Here is a 20,026-nt window from a genome sequence, read left to right as displayed (position 1 = left end):
ATGTTGTATAGAGCACCTTTAAATACAAATTTTGGGGGGTTTCTTAAATTCAAGGATTGAAGTTAATCTAAAATAAATAAACAAATAAATAAATTAGACTTAGTTAAAACTAAAATATTCTTGCCTTGAAATTACAGGTTTTCTCAACTTTTTTTTTTTTACACTGCAGTAGCACTTTTTTGAACTGATTATAGTCCAAATGGCCTCAAGTTAACCCACTTCGGTGCTGACGGAGGCAGAACTTCATCTTGCTGACATGTGTGGTTGAGTAACAGTTGATCCGTGTTTGTTGATCGAGGGCTGAGAGTTTTGTCGATCCACAGCTGCTTGAGGCCTCATGGCTGCTTTGTTCTTGGTGTTTGTGCTTCCTTCCTGCTAACATGTGCTAACAGTTGCAGAGTGTTTTTGTACCCTGCGTCCTGTTGCACTGACCCTCGGCAGTCTGAATAATTATCAGGTGGTCTTTTATTCTGCGCTGTGACCTGCCCGTTTTCCCACCCTAATCACCTCCTGCACGCCGTGACACCTCACCCGCTCGTCTCCTGAGCCTGACCTCCAATATTTCTGTCCCCAGTCCTGCCCAGTCACGCTCAGAGCTGATAATAGCCCCGCCCCCTCCATGGCCTTTCTCCTGCTGTGAAAGCTCCACCCACCAGCAGCCCTCCACCACTGTTGTGGCGGCATTTATCACTACTAAAAAGCCAAAAGTTCAGGGGAATACTGATATGAAAAAGCCAAGTACTGTTAGCACCTTTAAGGCCGAAAAGCCGCCACTGGCACAGCCTGAGCCCGAGCCCGACTTTGATGACATCATCTTTGAGTCACTTAACCAGAGACAAGAGTCAGGGGGCTTGTTTCTGGAGGAGGACGACTCTAAGAGGGATACTATCAAAAGGTGTCCTCCGGGGTGAGTATTTGGATTCACAGATAAAATAAACATCCAGAACTTAAGCACTCTAACTAACTCTAACTCTATAATCTGTCATGATAAATACCCAGTTAGGGGTTTAATTAATTATTCTGTTAGGATGTAAAATATGAAATAACACCAACATTTATATTTTGTCCAATTTAATTATATATTCATCAGCATGCATGCCACTAAAATGTAATGATTGCATATATTTAAGGTATTATATTTCTGTAGGATAATAATCAGCAGAGATCCAATTCACATTTTAGATTAATCTAGAATTACTAAGACTTAAAAATAAACTTGTTTAAACATAGCAAGAGCATGCACACATTAACACTCTTCCCACCCTCAAACATCAGACATGTAGGGAAAAAGTGGAAGAACGATTTAACAGTGCTGCTGTTTTATTTATCAATTTCAGTCATTAATTTTAGCCTGACCACTTTTCAGGAATTGCATAAAAGTGTTCCATATTTCTGTAAATTTATTTGATTTCCCTCTGACCATGTAAGTTAATTTCTTCAAACAAACAGTTACATTGCCAGTGAATTAGAAAATAAAACATTTGACCGATTTAACGTGACTTCTGGTATAAACCACGCTCGCATCGTTCTCATATCCGAATACAGATACAGATTATTTTCTTGATTGAACAGATACAGATACAAATAATAACGTCTCCGCACCTCCAGTTGCTTCTGCTGCTGCTATGTCTTGTGTGCTTTTTTTAACTGTGCAAAAAAATAAAACCAATTAAGTTGGAAACATTGCTATTTGTAGTGAGTAAAGGTACTTTGTGTCAAAATTTCAGTGCAAAACACAAAAATTCTGCTAGGTGTTGCTGCTGAAACAGAGAATTAGAACTGTCCCCGTTCTCTCCTATAACGTTCTTAAAGTTCTTAATTTGTTTTTCAAGTGAAGACAATAATGTTGGCAAGTTGGAACATGAGACCGCTTGCAAAGTTTCTTTGATAGAGACATGGATAGTTGCTAAACAACCAAGACTCATCAGCAGTACACTCTTTACTCCTTTACTTACTACTTTTGAAATTATTTTACAGTTCACTAATAAGACGTAACAATCTGTAGTTGTATTAAATTAGACAAAGGCTAGAAATAATATCTTCTGTATCAGTCAGTGTTAGACCCTTTATTTACACCTTTATCAGACTTTATTAGTGGGTAATTAGGGACACATTAGAACAGAACTCTAGTGTAAAATAAAGCAAAATTGCATATGTGCTACTTTCCCATTATTGTAACATTGTAGACAGGTAATCTGATTTCACTTGCACTTTTTAATAGTGGGATAGACTAAACTAATAGACTTTAATTTACAGTACTGTTTTAAGGTGCCTCTAATTACCCTCTAATAAAGTCTAACAAGGGTCTAATAAAGAACATGTTATTTCTAGTTTTTGTCTAATTTGATATTGATTTATTAGTGCACTTTCAAATAAATTGCAACCTAATTTATACGAACAAATTTATATAAAAATAACATTTTAAATTAAAGTACAGACATTTTTAGGAGAGTCAGGTACCTGCAGGTTTGTATTTTTGTAATTCAACAAAGTTATTGCACATAAAATTGAAAATGGTCAAAATGGCCGTCTGTTCTGTTCTGCAGTCTTGAACAGAAAACCAATGAAAAGGCATCTGGAGAAAAGCAGTTAGAGGGAGCAGTGACGGAGAAGGAGGTGCTGATGAAGGCAGAGCAGGAGAAAGAAACCCTAAAAAAACAAGAGGAGGAAAACAGGAGGAAGAAGGAGGAAGAGCAAAAAGCGATGCTCCTGAAGCAGAAGCAGGAGGAGATGAGAAAACACGAGGAGGAGAGGAAGCGATTATTAGAAGAAGAGAAGAAGAGACTCTTACAGGAGGAGGAGGAGGTCAAGAAGGAGAGGGAGAGGAGGAGACAGGAGGAGGAGAGACTCCTGAAAGAGAAGAGAGATAGGCAGGAGAAGCTGAGGGTAGAGGAGGTGGAGAAAATGAAGAGGGAGGAGGAGGAGAGGAAGAAAAAAGAGGAGCAGAGGAAGCTCCTGGAGGCGGAGGAAGAGAAGGAAAAACTGAGGAGGGAGGAGGAGAGGAGACTTGAGAAGGAGACATTCTTGAGGAAAATGAAAGAGGAGGAGGAGAAAAGGCTGGAGGAGAGGAGAGTGTTTGAAGAGCAACAAAGGAGGAGGGAGGAGGAGAAAAAGAGGCTCCTGGAAGAGGAGGAGAGGAGGAAGATGAAGGAGAAACGCTTGAAGGAGGAAAAAGAGAAGGAGCAACAGAAAATGAAAGAGGAGGAAGAGCGAAGAAAGAGGGAGGAGGAGGAGAGGAGAGTCAAAGAAGTGGAGGAAAGGAGAAAGAGGGAAGAGGAAGAGAAGGAAAGACTCTTAAAGGAGGAGAAAGAGAGGATAGAGAGGGAGAGAAAAGAGGAGGAGAAGAGGAGGAAAGAGAGACTGAAACAGGAGGAAGAGGAGAAAGAGAGGCGACTGCAAGAGGAGAAGACGAGGCAGGAGGCAGAGAGGAAGAAAAAGGAGGAGGAGGAGGAGAGGAAAAAGAGGGAAGATGAGAAGAACAGACAAGCTGAAAGGAGAAGAAAGGAGGAAGAAGACAGGAAAAAGAAAGAGGAGGAGCAGAAAAGAAAGATAAAAGAGGCGGAGGAGGAGAAGAGAAGGAAGGAGGCTCAAGCGGCTCCCGTCTGCAGTCTGGAGGCAAACAAGTCAGACGAGGACAAGCAGAAGATGAGATCTCTGGGTTTACACACACTCACACCTCTGTCCTCTGCTCCTCCTCCTCCTGCTCCACACCTCCCTCCTCTGGACAAAACCAGCATTACATCATCCTCACAAATTCTCAGCCAATCAAAAGACAGAGAGAAGACCCCTCAGTCAGTTAATAAAACGAGCTCCGCCTCCGTAAACTCCAGCGAGCGGTGAGTTACAGCACAGAAATTAAAAGAAATTATTTCACTGTGGGTGATTTATTTTGTTTTTATACCTCACGTGGCTGCCATCTGCTTTTTAATCAGCAAATAAAATCAATCAATCAATTAATTAATCAGCGTTTTTGAGCTTTTAAAGGTCACTTTTGTTGCTCTGATTCTCCTCAAAAGTGGCATCAACTTTGATTATTTTGATTTGATTATTTCTCTGTTTTGTGTGGTGATTATTTTGTGTTTCTCTGCTCATTTTAAGACTTTATTGATTGTCTCTGTGGTAGGGGTGGGCTGATTGATCCCCAAAGTATTAATACTACCAATACTAAGTCTTGTTTTGAGTATCGATATATGCTACAGTCACACATGTGCAAGTCACAAGCAAGTATAAACTCTCAGGTCTCAAGCAAGACTGATGATATCCCTGGTTTCAACATTTAAATTAGTTAAAAACAGCGGCCATTAGAAGTTTAATTGTATTTTTATAAATGTTAGCTTTATATTTTGTGGGAATCTATAACAAGCCTCCCAAATAAACAGCAACAGAGAATGGGATCATGAGAGTTAGACAAGGGAGTGAGATTCATGTAATAGATGAAGTTGATCCTTGAATCCGCATTTGATTATTTTTGGATTATCCCCCTTCCATGATAGCTGCCGGTCTGCAGTAGGTTGCCAGGTTTGCTCATATCACACTAGTCACACGTTTAGTGCTGCACTCTTTGCTTCTCCGCCGCTGTTGTGTGTGCATGCATTTGATTAGAGAATTCACACAATGAGCATATGTTATTTACACCTGGGAGCAAGTCGTTGTTTTGCAAGTCACAGACACTTCCAAGTCTAGTCCCAAGTCCTTAACTTTGGAGTTTCGAGTCCTAAACAAGTCAAAATGTGCCCTTCACCAAATGTAACGCCGTTTTAACAACAGACTTGCTGTTCTTTGTGCAGCTTCAAATGTTGACTGAAGTTGGAAGCTGTTGCGTCCCTGTTTCTAATTTTCGACCTGCGCCTTTTTTGCATACTGCAGTAGATTTTTTGTTGACCAACAAACAACAAAACAAAATTGTCTTGGGTGTAATTTTTTTCAGCTGGAGCTCAGTAACATGATCTGAGTTCCTCGTGGTTCTCTCCTGCAGCTAATTAAGCGCTGTCAGATTGGAAAGTGAATCTGCAGGGAATTAAGTGTTGAGTTTCTTGGAATGAGTAGTGTTAATGTTTGTTGATTCAGGAAGAGAGGAAATAGCCACTGGTGTCTTTTTTGATTTTGTCAAGTCAAGTCTTTAGTCCTCAAAGTTATGACTTGAATCTGAGTTGAGTACAGGTCACGTGACTTAAGACCACACCTCTGGTTATTCACCATTAAAAGCTGTCCTTTATTTTTAACACACGTGTGATGGAAAGAACGTAGTCAAAAGACAGTGACAATTATTAAGTGGTAATTAAAACGTATTCAGAATTAGCTTATTAATGAAGCATTCTCATAAATCATGACACATTACCAAACTGCTTCCAATAATAAAACATTTTGATTCAGTGATTTTGAATTTTGTGGTATCGCCCACCCCTACTGGTTTTCCTGTCGAACTCTTCTTGATATTTTTCCACTTGCCTTCACTTTCTTTCAATTTATTGTACATTTTCCTCTTTTTCTCCCCTTATTCCAGTCTGGGGCAACCCTCTGCCTTAAAGGAAGGTTCATTGTTAAATATTGTTGTCCCAGAAAAGAAAATATCTGCCGCATGTACTCCACCTGGCCCCAGTGTTACATTAGAGGTGTTGACCCCGGTGCCACCTCCTCAGAGGCTGTCTGATGCAGAGGTTCCTCTATGGAAAGTGCTAGAGGGGAGAAGTGGGAAAGATACCCCTGAAAAAATCTCTGCCAAGGAGGGTTCAAAACCTTTGTGCAGAGGGTAAGAATGGATGAGGGGACGTCTGTCTGTCCGTCTGTCTGCTTCTCAGCTTTATCTTTCTTTCTGACCACCTGTGTGTCTGTCTGCTTCGCTGATTGTCTGGCTTCCTATTGATGGAGTAAAATGTAACACCCCATCTCCAAAAAAGCTGGGACGTTATGTAAAATGGAAATAAAAACAGAATGCAATGATTTGCAAATGCTTTTTGACCTATATTCATTTGAATACAAATGAAAGAAACAAACAGATTAAATTTATTGTTTTTTGTAAATATAAACAGTCACCAAAAACACTCATTCTGAATTTAATGCCTGCAACAGGTTCCAAAAAAGTTGGGACATGGGCAAGTTGTGATACATCACCTTTTCTTTAACAACACTAAGTAAGTGTTTGGGAACTGAGGACACTAATTTCTGAGGTTTTAAAAGTGAAATTCTTTCTCATTCTTTCTTGATATACAACTTAAGGTGCTCAACAGTCTCTGTTGTCGCATTTTGTGCTCCATAATGCACCACACATTTTCAATAGGAGACAGGTCTGAACTGTAGCCAGGTCAGTCTAGTACCTGAACTGTTTTGCTACGAAGCCACACTGTTGTATCACATGCAGAATGTGTCTTGGCGTTGTCTTGCTGAAATAAGCAGGGACGTATCTGAAAAATATGTATCTAGATGGCACCATATGTTGCTCCAGGTACCTGTATGTACCTTTTAGCATAATTTCAGGCTGCAGTTTTCCACTTTGTGTCAGTCCGTCTCAGATGAGCCCCAGAGAAGTCAGCAGCTTTTCTGGATGTTGTTGATATATGTCTTTCTCTTTGCATGGTAGAATCTTACCTTGCATTTGTAGATGCAAACTGAGTTTAATAACAGCAGTTTTCCAAAGTGTTCCTGAGCCCATGTAGCATCCTGTATATAATTAGCTGGGTTTTTAATGCAGCGCCGCCTGAGGGGTCAAAGGTCACGGGCGTTCAGTGTTGGTTTTCAGCCTTGTCCCCTACTGGTTGGTTCCACCAGGCACGACACGTCTGCACCATGGCTTTGAACCGTCCTCCACAAGTCTGACCAGATTCTCTCTACTTTTTCTGTGTCTGACTACCTGACTGCTTGACGTGCTCTCTGCTAAATGACGTGGCATCCATTAAAAATAGACTTGCCACATATTTGAAGTGGAAAGCTGCTTCTGGGATACCCCGAGGCGCCGCTGGTTGAATCACAAGCATTGTGTAGAATGGCAACAATCAGCTCAGGGTGCCATGGCACGTGCAGAGATTTCTCTGGATTTTCTGAATCTATTAGTGATATTATGGATTGTAGATGGTGAAATCCTTAAATTCCTGCAGATTTTTTGGAAACATGTTGCAGGCATCAAATTCAGAATGAGTGTATATTTACAAAAAACAATAAAGTTTTTCAGTGTGAACATTACATATCTTTTCTTCGTACTGTATTCAGTTGAATACAGGTCAAAAAGCAATTGCAAATCATTGCATTGTGTTTTTATTTAGGTTTTACATGTCCCAACTTTTTGGGAAAATTGTAATGGTTTTCTCTTTCATTTGTTTTCTCTTTTCTTCTATCTCACACAGAGAGGATGCTGCTGAGACAGACACCCCTGTCAGGCAGGAAGTCACAGCCAAAGACTCAGAAACACATCCCATAGTCCCACTTCCAGCTCAACCCGGCGCTCCACCACTTAAAGAGGAACCCAGAGAGCCAGAGGGACCCAGTGTGGAACCAGCAACCTCTCCCAAACCAGCCAGCGAGCGCATGGCTTTGGCGCTGGAGCCACTGTTGCCCACAAAACCAGAACCAGCACTGCGGCCGGAAGAAGTTCTCCATCCATCAGGAAAACCACAACAGGAGGACAAACCAGCCGAGGTCGAGGCTGGTGGTCAGGAGAGTTCTGTCAACAATGAGGAGCCGGAGCGCAAGGCAGAGAATCAGCTGTGGGCGACTGTGGAGGAGACCACAGCAGAGACCGGAGGGATGGAAAGTAGAAAGAGCACTGAGGAGAAGGAAGAGAAGCAGGAGGAGGAGGAGGAGGGTGGTGTAACAGGGGGGTGAGTCAGTGATGGTTCCCGTGCAGCTCAGCATGACATGCCTGGTTTTGCACGCAAACCTCCACACACAGACAAACACTCACACACACCTGTACTGATGTTCCTGTGTGTTGCTGCAGCCTAACCAGAGCTCACTCAACAGCTGCAATTAACCTCATCTGACGCTTCATCTCAATCTCCGTCTATGCTGTTAGACCGGTGCTTCAAATGGAAATGATTTCATGAGAGCTTCTGATGAGTAAAGAGCAAAATTTGTGTGCGTGTATGGGGCTGTCTGTGTGTGTTTGTGTGTGTGGTAGTGCCTGCACAGAGGCAGATGTGTGTGTTGCAGAGGAGCAGATGGAGGCGCCTGCTGGCTTCATGTCAGCAGTAGTTGGGGTGTTGTACAGAGGGTGAGTCTCTCTGCCGGCCTGTCCTTAAAACAACTTGTTATGGTGTGAGATATTATGCAAAAACGGTTTTGCAGACCAAGCATAAATACAGTCAGAACATACCGCATATTGCCACTAACTTCTAATAACTAGAAGTGCACTGAGAGCACCGACCTTTGCAGAGGCCTATAGTGCACTCTTCTGTTGTATGCAAATCTGCAAAAGCAAACTATTGCTATTGCTTGTCCTTGTGAAGTGCAAAGTTTGTATATTTCTAAGGTTGGGCATCGAGAGTCTGCTAATTGATTCCTACACAAATTTCAGTCGTGCCAGTTTCAAATTACACCGTCCACTGCAAACACCTACCGTTTATCAACCTGGCGATCTGTCTGCACCTACAGACATGTGAGTTGAATGCATGCATGTCCTCCCGTCTCCTCCATTGGATCATGAGTTTAGCATTAGTCTCAGTTAACCTACTCAGCTGTTGCTAACTTGCTTGACTAGCAGGCGAATAACACAAATTGTGTGAGTCTTGTAACGATCACCTGTGCGACCAAATGCTTTACAGGGATGGAATAACCAGAAAAGAGACCACTGCCACCTAGCTAAGCTTAGCTCAAACTAACAATATGGTAACTCTAACTGGTAACTTCTCTTTAATATCCATGTTGGAGTGTATTGCAGACTAGTTGCATGATATGTGTGTATTTCCATTCCCATAGCCACACCTTTGTTTGAGAAAAAAAAAAACATTATCACAGTTGTGACATGTTGCAATTGTTCTCCAGTGAAACGATTGTCCCCAAGTGCTTCATCATCTTGTCTGGTTTCTGTATGAAGATTGAGCAACTACATGTGAAGGCTAAACATTAAAGGGACTGGTACCCATCTTGTTGCATTTTGAGAATAAACCCAAAATGGTATTTCAACTTTAGGTTAGTTGAGATCATTGAAAGTTAGCCTTTATTTAACCAGGAAGACATTTGTGGGAGATGTGGCCAAGATAGCACACCATTATCTAATACTGGCCATGAAATGTAGGAGGATATTTTTACTATATTTAAATTAATTATCATACAGCATCATTGATCTGTTTAGAGAGACATTTTATTACATTTTGATGAGTTTAACTTTATCTTCATGGCAGTTATTCTATTGTGAACTGAATGCTACATGTACCATTAAACACACATTGTCCACGTAGCTTAATATTGAAGGAAAACCTCCAATGGACTGCAGAAACTGTATGCATTTACCAGTAGGAAGAAGCTAGCTGTGTATCTTTCTCTGAGCTGATCTCACCTGCATGGCACCAGAAAGTCTTTTCACCCATTTCTAATCCTGCCAGAGGCAGTGTAAGTGCCAGCAGACCTTGTTATGTTAAAAGTTGAAGGTGTAGGGTGGTTCTCAGTCAGTGAAACGAACAATGAATGTTTCCTCTGTGTGCTTTGGATAAGCACCAACACAAAGTCTGAGGAGGAACTACTTATTCACGCATGCTGTCTGGCTGTCTGTCACACTGTTCAGAGCCTGGCTGAGGTCATTTCAGGGTGAGCCACTTCTCAGAGTTGTCCTGACCTTCGTGTCTGTCCCTTTAGCTATGAGACAGTGGCCTCCATCCTGCAGACAACTGGACCCACTGATGCAGCTCATCCATCCCGCTCTGCAGACCTGCACATGAGTGATGAAGATGAACTGTGTTTACATGAAGCAGATGCAGAGATGCTTTGCTCTTCTGAACCAGATCCAATGATTTCACCTCCCACGGCCTTCTCTGACAGGACAGACAAACAGAAGATCAACGAAAAGACTGAATCAGCTCAGAAACCACCAGAGTGTCCATCCTCACAGGGGCTCAGTCTGGTGGCAAGTCTGAGACTGGCAGCTATTGAACAGGAGAAGGAGAGGGAGAAGAGGGAGAAAGAAAAGGAGAAGGAGAGAAAGAGGTTGGAAAAGGAGAGGAAGGAGAGAGAAAGGATGGAGAGGGAAAAGGAGGAAGAGAGGAAGAGGCTGGAACAGGAAAGGATGGAGAGGGAAGAGGAGGAGGAGAGAAAGAGGTTGGAAAAAAAGAGGAAGGAGAGGGAAAGGATGAAGAGGGAAAAGGAGGAGAGAAAGAGGAAGGACAGAGAAAGGATGGAGAGGGAAAAGGAGGAGGAACAGAAGAGGCTGGAAAAGGAAAGGATGGAGAAGGAAAAGAACGAGGAGCAGAAGAGGTTGGAAAAGGAAAGATTGGAGATAGAAATGATGGAAAAGGAAAGGATGGAGAGGGAAAGAATGGAGAGGGAAAAGGAGGAGGAGAAAAAGAGATTGGAAAAGGAAAGGATGGAGAGGGAAAGGATAGAGAATGAAAGGTTGGAGAGGGAAAGGGTGGAGAAGGAAAGATTGGAGAGGGAAAGGCTGGAGAAAGAAAGGATGGAGAGGGAGAGAATGGAGAGGGAAAAGGAGGAGGAGAGAAAGAGGTTGGAAAAGGAAAGGATGGAGAGGGAAAAGGAGGAGAGAAAGAGGTTGGAAAAGGAAAGGATGGAGAGGGAAAAGGAGGAGAGAAAGAGATTGGAAAAGGAGAGGATGGAGAGGGAAAGGATGGAGAATGAAAGGTTAGAGAAGGAAAGGTTGGAGAGGGAAAGGGTGGAGAAGGAAAGATTGGAGAGGGAAAGGCTGGAGAAAGAAAGGATGGAGAGGGAGAGAATGGAGAGGGAAAAGGAGGAGGAGAGAAAGAGGTTGGAAAAGGAAAGGATGGAGAGGGAAAAGGAGGAGAGAAAGAGATTGGAAAAGGAGAGGATGGAGAGGGAAAGGATGGAGAAGGAAAGGTTGAAGAAAGAAAGATTGGAGAGGGAAAGGATGGAGAAGGAAAGGTTGGAGAAAGAAAGATTGGAGAGGGAAAGGATGGAGAAGGAAAGGTTTGAGAAGGAGAGGTTGGAGAGGGAGAGGTTGGAGAAGGAAAGGATAGAGAATGAAAGGTTGAAGAAGGAGAGGCTGGAGAGAGAAAGGATGGAGAAGGAGAGGTTGGAGAGGGAAAGGCTAGAAAAAGAAAGGATGGAGAGGGAAAGAATTGAGAAGGAAAGGATGGAGAAGGAAAAGGAAGAGAAGAGAAAGAGATTGGAAAAGGAGAGGATGGAGCGGGAAAGGTTGGAGAGGGAAAGAATGGAGAAGGAAAGATTGGAGAGGGAAAGGATGGAGAAGGAAAGATTGGAGAGGGAAATGCTGGAGAAAGAAAGGATGGAGAGGGAAAAGGAGGAGGAGAGAATGAGGTTGGAAAAAGAGAAAACAGAGCTAGAGAACAATCAAAGAGAGGAAAGGGAAAGGGCAGCGAAAGAGAAGGCAAATGTGGAGGAAAAGAAGGAGGGAGAGATGGGAAAGGAGAGGAAGAGAAAGGAAGAGGAGGTCATGAATAACCAATCAGTTGAGTGGCCTCCTCTGAGGGAAGCAGAATTGGATGACATTGCGTATGACGAGAGGCTGCAAGGTGATGAAGAGCAATCAGAAAACAAGTCTGAGCCCAAATTATTGAAAAAGATTGACAATAAAACTGAAGTCAAAAAAGGTAAATCCAGCTTGAAATCTGGTGCCATCCCGATGTGGCTGAGAGAGGAGGAGGACGAGGAGGTGGAGTATGAGAGAGGACAGGAGGATCTTGGCTCCATCTGGCTGGCTGAGCTGTACATGGGAGGGGAAGCAGGGTGAGTAAGGGGGAGGGGGGTGAGTAACCTTGGAAAGAGTTGGCTATATGAGAGATCTGCTTGTTGCCTCTTGCAGATCAGAGGATTGTGCCTGTGCGTTTTTTGTTTTTTTTTTGCCCATGCATCCTCTAATAACCGAGGCTTGACTGACTCACAGGAAAATAATAATTGCTAAGCACTATCCTTCACTTACTGTGGGTTTGGCCTTTTCCCGAAGGTTTTTTCTCAAGAAAGAGTTGTTTGTTGGCACACTGAGTCATGTCCTGTGTGTCTCTCCCAAACAACATCATTACTGTGTTATTTGTGAAGGAACCTACAATTTCCTCTTTGCATCTTGCCCCAAGTATGACTTAAAACAGTGGTTTTTAAACTGAGGAGAGAAAGAGAGTTGGGGGGTGAATAGGTATTGTAGTTTGATCCATGAACAAACTGCAAACAGGGACCGCTGACAGCTAAGTCGACATATTTTTAATCGTGCCAATTGGCCAAACTGTAAACAAAAAACAAGCTAAAACATTATACATCTACATACTACTAAAGGGGCACACATGTTAGGTACATTTAGACATCCCCAGATGATCGGTAGGTGACGAAATCTCCACTCTGGTATCCTGAGATTAGGTGCACAGATGCTTTAAGGAACTTGTGTAATAAATTACCCAGTTGCCCATCATGGAATCTGTCCTGTATTGCAGTTGTTGTCATTTGTATTTGGAGAGAAAAAGGGCAAATGTGCAGTAGGAATGCAGCAAAAATGTAAAAAAGGTGAAGCTGAATGTTTCTGTCCGTAACTATCCCTGTCTATATGGCTGATATGAAGGAATATTTTAAGTCATCTACCATTTGTTCAGTACTTGCAAGTAGCATGTCACAAAGCATGGATGAATGGATCGGCTTGGTTGTTGGATACTGCAGTTCAGTGGAGGCTGAAGCATGTTGAAGTTTGCATTGGTTGAGTCACATATTTTTATGCATCTAACATGTCCAGTTTGGAATAATCTCACATAGCCAGACCTCTGTCCCGTCAAACTTATGGAAAACCAGGAAAATCTTGTCCGAAGAATGGGGATGTCAAGACTTTTTGAAAGCTTGAGATGCTCGCTGAGTTTGGTAGAAGCACTTTTAGATAGTTTTGGATTCAAGCAAAGGTTTCAGTTAACTTAAGAAAAAAAAAAGTACAGCAATAACCAAAAACATGATGGAGCTCTGGCTGAGTGAGATGACTGTGGTACAGTTTGTTGCCAGAGGAGAATGGAGCATGACAAGGATATTGCGGTTGGAATTTCTTTAGGTTCAGCTCTGAAATCTCATTTTCTGTCTTCAGCCCAGGCCACCAGCCCCTTGCTGTTACCCAGAAGCCCCCACTTCCTCCCCGTGGACAAACCTTTAACCAAGTCTCTGCTGCCAGTCAGCCAAACAAACCTGAGCAATCTCATCCTAAACCTCCTTTGGGGTCCAAGCATGAGGAAGGAATCAGCCAGATAACTAGGGGCAACCCTTCTCCTCAGTGTAGTGAGGCACAAAAACAGCCAATGAAAGGCCTGGAGGTAGCAACCAATGAGGAGGGAGAATTTGTTCAGTCGTCAGTGGTGCCTTGGCCCCTCCCTCCAAGCACAAACACTGCCACCAAACACATCAAGATACACACCGATGCAAACATCAGTGAGATGAACCATGCCACAAAAATGGCTGAAAGGGCTACAGATTCACACAAGAGTCTAGAAGTGAGGGCTAATGAAGACACGAGTCACTCCAGTTTAAACAAACACACCACAAAGAGTGACAGTCACGCCCGTGATCTCAACCAAGTCACCAAAGACCAACAGCTCCAAGAGGAGGAGAGGTTGTTATTGGCTAAAATCCGTCTGATGACAGGCGGCACGTCTCCTGTCTCTGGCCCTCGCAGTATGAAGCGCCTCATCCCTGACCCTCGTGAACTTGACTGTGACACCACAGAGGTTGTTGATCACAGTCAGCGACACATGATTGTTACCTGCTTTGATACCCTGCAGGAAATATCACTAACTGAGGCCACAGAGCTGGGGCAAAATCAAGAAGGAGAGGAGGAGGATGTGTAAGTCAGCGTGGGCTGTCAACCTGTGCTGCTCTATGAAATGACTGAAGCCTTGTGTTTGTTTGGGTGTGTGCGGAGCTGTAGACTTGAGACTTGAGTCAGGCTTAAGTCACAACATTGAGCACTTGATGACTTGACTCCTGAAAGATTTGACAAGACTTGAGACTTGAAAGCAAAGTCAATGAAGTACAAAATACTGACCCAGTAAAATACCCTCGCAAAATGAATAAGACAACAATAAGCAGCATTTTAGAGCTGCATATCTTAAATATTTCGTTATCAGGACTGTGTATTCATCAGTGTAAGCTAAGTTTAAGTCTACAGCCATGTTAGCCGCTCAGTGAGGCTGTAAAAACAGGATTGCTTTGAGCTAAAAGCTAAGATCAGCATGCTAACATGCTAAATGACAATGCTAACATATACACGTTTGGCAGGTATTTACCATGTTCTCGGTCATAGTTTATCTCAAACAGCGTCCCCCTGGGGCTGAAAAATTAAGCCAACACACAAGTGCCAAAATAGGCAGTTCGAATGACCACCGGAGGCTGGCTCCAAACGCAAGTCACTCTGCACAGACCTCCATGTTAAAATGCTCAACTTTACATTATGAAATAAACAAGACAGACTGGTACAAAAAATGTTTTTCGTCTCTATAGATAAAGTTATTGTCAGATAGGTGCAATGGCAGCTGATGCTGACAGGAATGTCATTAGTTTTACAGATATTTGGTCATACACCAAAATACTGGACAAATTAAAATTTTAATTTGGTGCTGATGCTAGATCAAAAGTTGAGGGATCACAAAAATTATTGCAATTCATCCTGAAGGGGACATGGAAGTCTGTAACTTATTTCACCGCAGTCTACCCAGTAGTTGTCAAGGAATGTCACTGAAAGCCACAAATGCCACAATATTGTACTTTCTGTGCCTGTAGGTGCACAAGGGTCCACTGAGGCCAGCATGACATAAATTTCATCATCAGAGGATGTATGCATAAGCTTTGTGTGGACATTTGCGTACCCCAAACTTTTTGTGACCACACTGGCTAGTTTGTAGACATTTCCATACGGCCAGACATCACTGGATTACACACATGTGGAATCAGTCCTCCAGTTAGTAGTATGAACAGAACTACTACCTGTCCGTGGTGTCCACAGCTGCCCATACATGGGTTCATTTAGGAGTAGGAGTATAATCCAGGCTTCATGGTGATGGTAGAAAAAGAGTTTAGGGGATCTCCAACAAGGATTCATCATTTGGGGACCACTGATGTATCTGGCAAATTTTATGTCACTTAAGCAAATATAAGGGTATCATCAAAGTCAGTATGATTCATCCACTTTTTTTTTATTTTAATCATTTCAGGTTGGAAAGTGGTGGTGTACTGTCTGACTGCCAGAGAGACTGTCAGACCAATGTCAATAGAGAGAGGCTTGAAACACCAGCCACACAGCTTAGAAAGAAAAATGTTGAAATGCTGTGTCATGTAATGAGACCTAATTTTTACTTGTCTTGGCTAACTTAAAATTTGACTTGGACTGGTCCAAAAAGACTTATAATGGTTCTGGCAATAAGAGCGTGTGTGCATGGGAGGTGTGTTGTAGTTTCAAGAACTGCTGCCATGTAGGACAATCTGGTGAATCTGGTTGGTTCTTAGGTAAACAGCATAGACCTACAGTGAATCAATCATGCTGAAAATATATGTTGCTGTTCTCTTGAATGCTGTATATGTTTTCTATCATGCTCTCTAACATCATGCAAGTGTTGCAGTGTTTCACATCAGCAAGCTTGCACGTCTCTCGCTCGCATCCTTGACTCGCAATTAACGATTCTGATACCGGGCTGCTTTCTTTGACTAAACAAAACCTGTTTTCTTTACTGTTGTTTATGTTGTGTCTCCTCTTAGGCCAAAAGTCCAACCGGCCGATGTCCCCGATGGTGCAAAGAAGAAACCAGAGGAAGCCTCCAGCACACACACTGACAAACACATCACTCCTCCCCATCACTGTGAGATGAACACGTCCCGACTTCCTACGTTACTAGAAGAAGAAACCTCCGACCTGAAGTCCCCTGAACCTGTTAAAATGGTCAGAGAAGAGGCTGATGGGAAGGACGATGCAGCTGAGGTAAATATACATAATATACACAATCAAACCGACGCACACGTGCAACCAAATCTGAGCTTCTTTCTCCTCCTCTCTCCTCCTGCAGGACCTGGTGAACTCCAGCCAGTCGCTGCTCCAGTGGTGTCAGGGCATCACCAGTGGGTACCGGGGAGTAAAGGTCACCAACTTCAGCACGTCCTGGAGAAACGGCCTGGCCTTCTGCGCCATCCTGCATCACTTCCATCCAGACAAAATGTTAGTTGGTCAATTGTCAGAAAATTAATTGGCAACTTTTCCATTTTACAGATCTATAAATTGAATCTCTTTTGGTTTTGAGATTTTGTTCAGACAAAAACTTAATTGTTATGTTTCAGGAAATTGTATTGGGCATTTTTTTTGCTATTTTCTGACATTTAATGGACAATTGATTCATCAAAAAAACAATCAGCAGATTAATAGTTAAGGAAAATAAGCCTGACATTGATTTAAATGTAATAAACCCACTGTAGGTATGTTGTCATTATTTTATTCCCTGATTTTGTCCCCATCAGAGATTTTGACCAGTTGGACTCTCATGACATCAAACTCAACAACAAGAAGGTGAGGACGGGGCTCACTGTAATTTATGTTATTTATTTTTTTTAATTGTCTTGTTCCTCAAAATAAAATTTATGCCATCAGAATAATCTGAAATATGTCAGATGTCAAAAAAACTATATATCTGGCTTTAAATGCTGTGCTGTGAACATATAAACTGTCTGTCTGTTTAGCCAACAGTGGACAACACAGAGCTGTCCACTGTTGGCTAACCCTAACCTCCTCTGACAAAAAGTTTGGTTCTTTGCTGATGACGTTGTTCTTTTCCAACCACATCAGGCGTTTGACGGTTTCGAGGCGCTGGGCATCTCTCGCCTGTTGGAGCCGTCCGACATGGTTCTCCTGTCCGTCCCCGACAGGCTCATAGTCATGACCTACCTCAGCCAGATCCGCTCGCACTTCACCAACCAGGAGCTGAGCGTGCTGCAGATCGAGCACAACAGCAGCCAGTCCAGCTACGGCCTCGCCCTCTCCGGTCCTGCTCCCACAGATGTGGACGCCGCCGCTTTCTGCATGGCCAGACTGAACGAAGGAGTCAGCCTGGAGGAAGGAGGGAGCAGCACGCTGGTCGTCCCGCCACCGAGGACCAAACGGCTGCTCAAAGGTGACACTTGCACTTTAGCTCTATTTTAAATTCTTGTATGCTTTAATGATTATCTTCATCTTGATTCATCCCATCCATCTTGATTTATATTCCAAGACATTTAACCTCTCTGCATCCAGTAACTCATGCTGGATGAGGCTTTCATGGAAATGTGAAAATAAAGAGACAAATGTGGAGCAAAAAAAGAGTCGAGTCAGAAAAACAGAGAAGCAAACAGGAAAGGGGAAACATCAGTGTGTCTCCAGGGAACTGAGGAATGTGAAGTAGCACAGTTTGAGCTGAGGAGACAAACAGCAAGGATAAACAAATCATTAAATCAAGTTTACAGCACCTCGCTTAAGATTCTAGCAGGTTTTACAAGTTTCCCAGAGATACCAAGTACAGAATGTCACGCTGAATCTGAGGAAGTGGTGCAGACATAAACGTGGCATTTAGGATATAAATATCTCTCATGAATGAGAGTCATAGTGTATTGTTCTAATTTCAAAGAACCCAAAGTGTCCTGACAACATATTATATCTAACAGCCTTTTGCCACGAATAAAGGGGTCCAACATGACTGGATCTTAAGATACAAAGAACGTTCATGTTTTGTTGAAGTCCCTGTGGACAAAAGTGATGGTATTTCCACTGTAATAACCACTAAAATAACATTGTCTAAAGAAAAATCTGACTGTTTTTAACTGGCTAATGTTCCTCTCACTGTAACTTTGGCAGGGAGAATATAAACAAAGGCTCGTTTCATCTGATTTAAAGGAGAATCTGACCCGGTTGAAGGCATTAAGAATAACTGCACAGATAAAGTCGTAAATCAGCAACAGGTCTTATTTTTTGTAGCATGACCTCAATATGAACAGTCATTTTTGGAAATCATGCGACTCTCATGTCACTGAGTTGCATGAATTTTCTTGAAAAACTCTTGTGGAAAGGCGCTGACAGGTGGTGTAAAAGTAGCCGTCCTGATATTTTGGGTGAAATCTGTTTCTGTGAAGAAACAGACAATCCCACCACTCCTGGGTCCGACTGCACATCCACACAACCCTCAGTACAGAAGTCCCATCGCTCCACAAAAACCCACAATTAAAATGCATGTCTTTCTCCTCTTCCTCATGCACAAACTCCCTGTTTTCCACTGCTTATCAACTTATAAATAAAACCACGAATGCTGACTTCAGTGGCTTCTGTACAGCAGCGTGCTGCATATGGAGTCTGTTTCTGTTCTTTTGAGTATTTAGATCATTTCAGGACCATGACCAGTTCAAACTGGAATCTGATACTGGCCACATTTAAAAGACAGTGGAAACCACCAAACAGAAAAATTAGATCTGAGTAATAAATCAGAGTTGAGCACTTGATAAGACTTGTGTGTATGTGTGTGGATGTAACCTCAGAGAATCAGAATGTGATGACAGTTGTGGGATTGTGTGCTTTCGTTGGAAACTGTTGATCAAATCTGATCACAGAATTATTACTTTTTCAGTCTTGGTATTATTATTATTAGTCTTTAAGTCTCGAAGGAAAGTTACTCAGGAGATTGTGTGGAATGACGTGGCTTCAAAAGGTTAAATCCAACTTCTGATAGTTGTTCTCATCTGTTTTCAGTGGATGAGTCATTAACCCCAGTCCCACCCCCACGGTCAATTAACAAAGCAGTCAAATCTGGATCTAAGGTAACACTTTGTCTTTACTTTTTATTTTAACTATCTGAAACCATCACATAGTCTATATTTACTGTACGTGTCAGCCTTTTGATAGTTGCTATATGTGAAAGTTTCATGTTTTCCTTGTTCAGGATGAAGACACAAGCACCGACTCTTCAACACAAATCACTAATAATACAGGTTTGTACCTGAAGACTGATCTTTCAGTGACACATTAACACCATGTCTCAACCACAAGTGAGTCAGTTTTTCACTTGCATGCCTCATGCAACCAGAAAGCTCTTGTTTTTTTAATCCAGGCAGCTGTCTGTATCACATTCCAGCTGCATCTAATTGCTGTAATCATGACCTGAAGCGTTTATTTAGACTTCATGTCTATTTTTTCAACAATATATGCGTAAACACAAGGCTGGTGCCCACTTAAAGGCACTGAATACATATTTTTTATCCACATTTTGTAATCTAGATGTGGAGCAGAGTGTGTTCCAGAGCCAGAGATCAGCTCACTCTGCTCTGGTTTAATCACACAGATTCCCCCTTCACTTTACTCAGCAGCTGGGAAACAAGACATGAGATCTTCTTGAGCTCCTCAGTGTTTATTTGTGGGCAAACTGTACATTTACTGCCACTAGACAACTTTACAACTAAACTGTAATCCCTCTTCTCTGATCTCCATCACCTTTCATTTAATTTCATTAATTAGGATCTCCATTAGCTGCAGCCGGAGCAACAGCCATTCTTCCTGTGGTCCACACTGAACACAGTACTGTATTTATGACAGTACATAATTGTAAAAAAAAACTTACCACCACCACAACAACAGCAACAACAAACAAAACACAATACAACACAAGGCAGGATCAAACTCATCAGCTCAACACATAGAAATAAAAAACTAATGATATGATAAATATGTGCCATATTACTAATAATAAACCTAACCTATTGTATATATATATATAAATGAAAACAGTAATTAAAGTGAAGAAAACACAGAATGAAAATAAATAAATAAAAATGCACATATTCAATGAACTGTACTTGTGTGTGTAAAGCCATGTCTGCACCATCATTTAATTTTTAAGCAAATATATATATTTTGGATTTGAAACCTTCCATGTAG

General features: G+C 42.2%; 1 protein-coding gene across 12 annotated transcripts in view; it reads left to right on the top strand.

Moving 5' to 3' along the window:
* LOC146319304 (uncharacterized) overlaps positions 1-20,026 on the top strand; it is a 44,258-nt gene that overhangs the window by 20,009 nt on the left and 4,223 nt on the right. For 5 of the 12 annotated variants that reach the window (XM_084729910.1, XM_084729909.1, XM_084729905.1 and 2 more), the window contains 14 exons: positions 575-907; positions 2,547-3,836; positions 5,504-5,749; positions 7,338-7,811; positions 8,111-8,203; positions 8,507-8,587; positions 9,784-11,862; positions 13,187-13,936; positions 15,844-16,063; positions 16,149-16,297; positions 16,594-16,642; positions 16,919-17,243; positions 18,845-18,912; positions 19,035-19,083. In XM_084729910.1, the coding sequence (XP_084586036.1) occupies positions 575-907; positions 2,547-3,836; positions 5,504-5,749; positions 7,338-7,811; positions 8,111-8,203; positions 8,507-8,587; positions 9,784-11,862; positions 13,187-13,936; positions 15,844-16,063; positions 16,149-16,297; positions 16,594-16,642; positions 16,919-17,243; positions 18,845-18,912; positions 19,035-19,083 (6,206 nt within the window). The remainder of the gene's footprint in view (positions 1-574; positions 908-2,546; positions 3,837-5,503; positions 5,750-7,337; positions 7,812-8,110; positions 8,204-8,506; positions 8,588-9,783; positions 11,863-13,186; positions 13,937-15,843; positions 16,064-16,148; positions 16,298-16,593; positions 16,643-16,918; positions 17,244-18,844; positions 18,913-19,034; positions 19,084-20,026) is intronic. The other 7 variants (XM_084729907.1, XM_084729906.1, XM_084729903.1 and 4 more) reach the window with 7 other exon arrangements.

Source organism: Lutjanus erythropterus, chromosome 11, assembly GCF_056507025.1.
Source record: "Lutjanus erythropterus isolate fLutEry1 chromosome 11, fLutEry1.hap2, whole genome shotgun sequence".
In the NCBI taxonomy this organism is placed as follows: domain Eukaryota; kingdom Metazoa; phylum Chordata; class Actinopteri; order Lutjaniformes; family Lutjanidae; genus Lutjanus; species Lutjanus erythropterus.
Note: the sequence above shows the minus strand (reverse complement) of the source record. Positions and strands in the feature narration are given on the sequence as shown.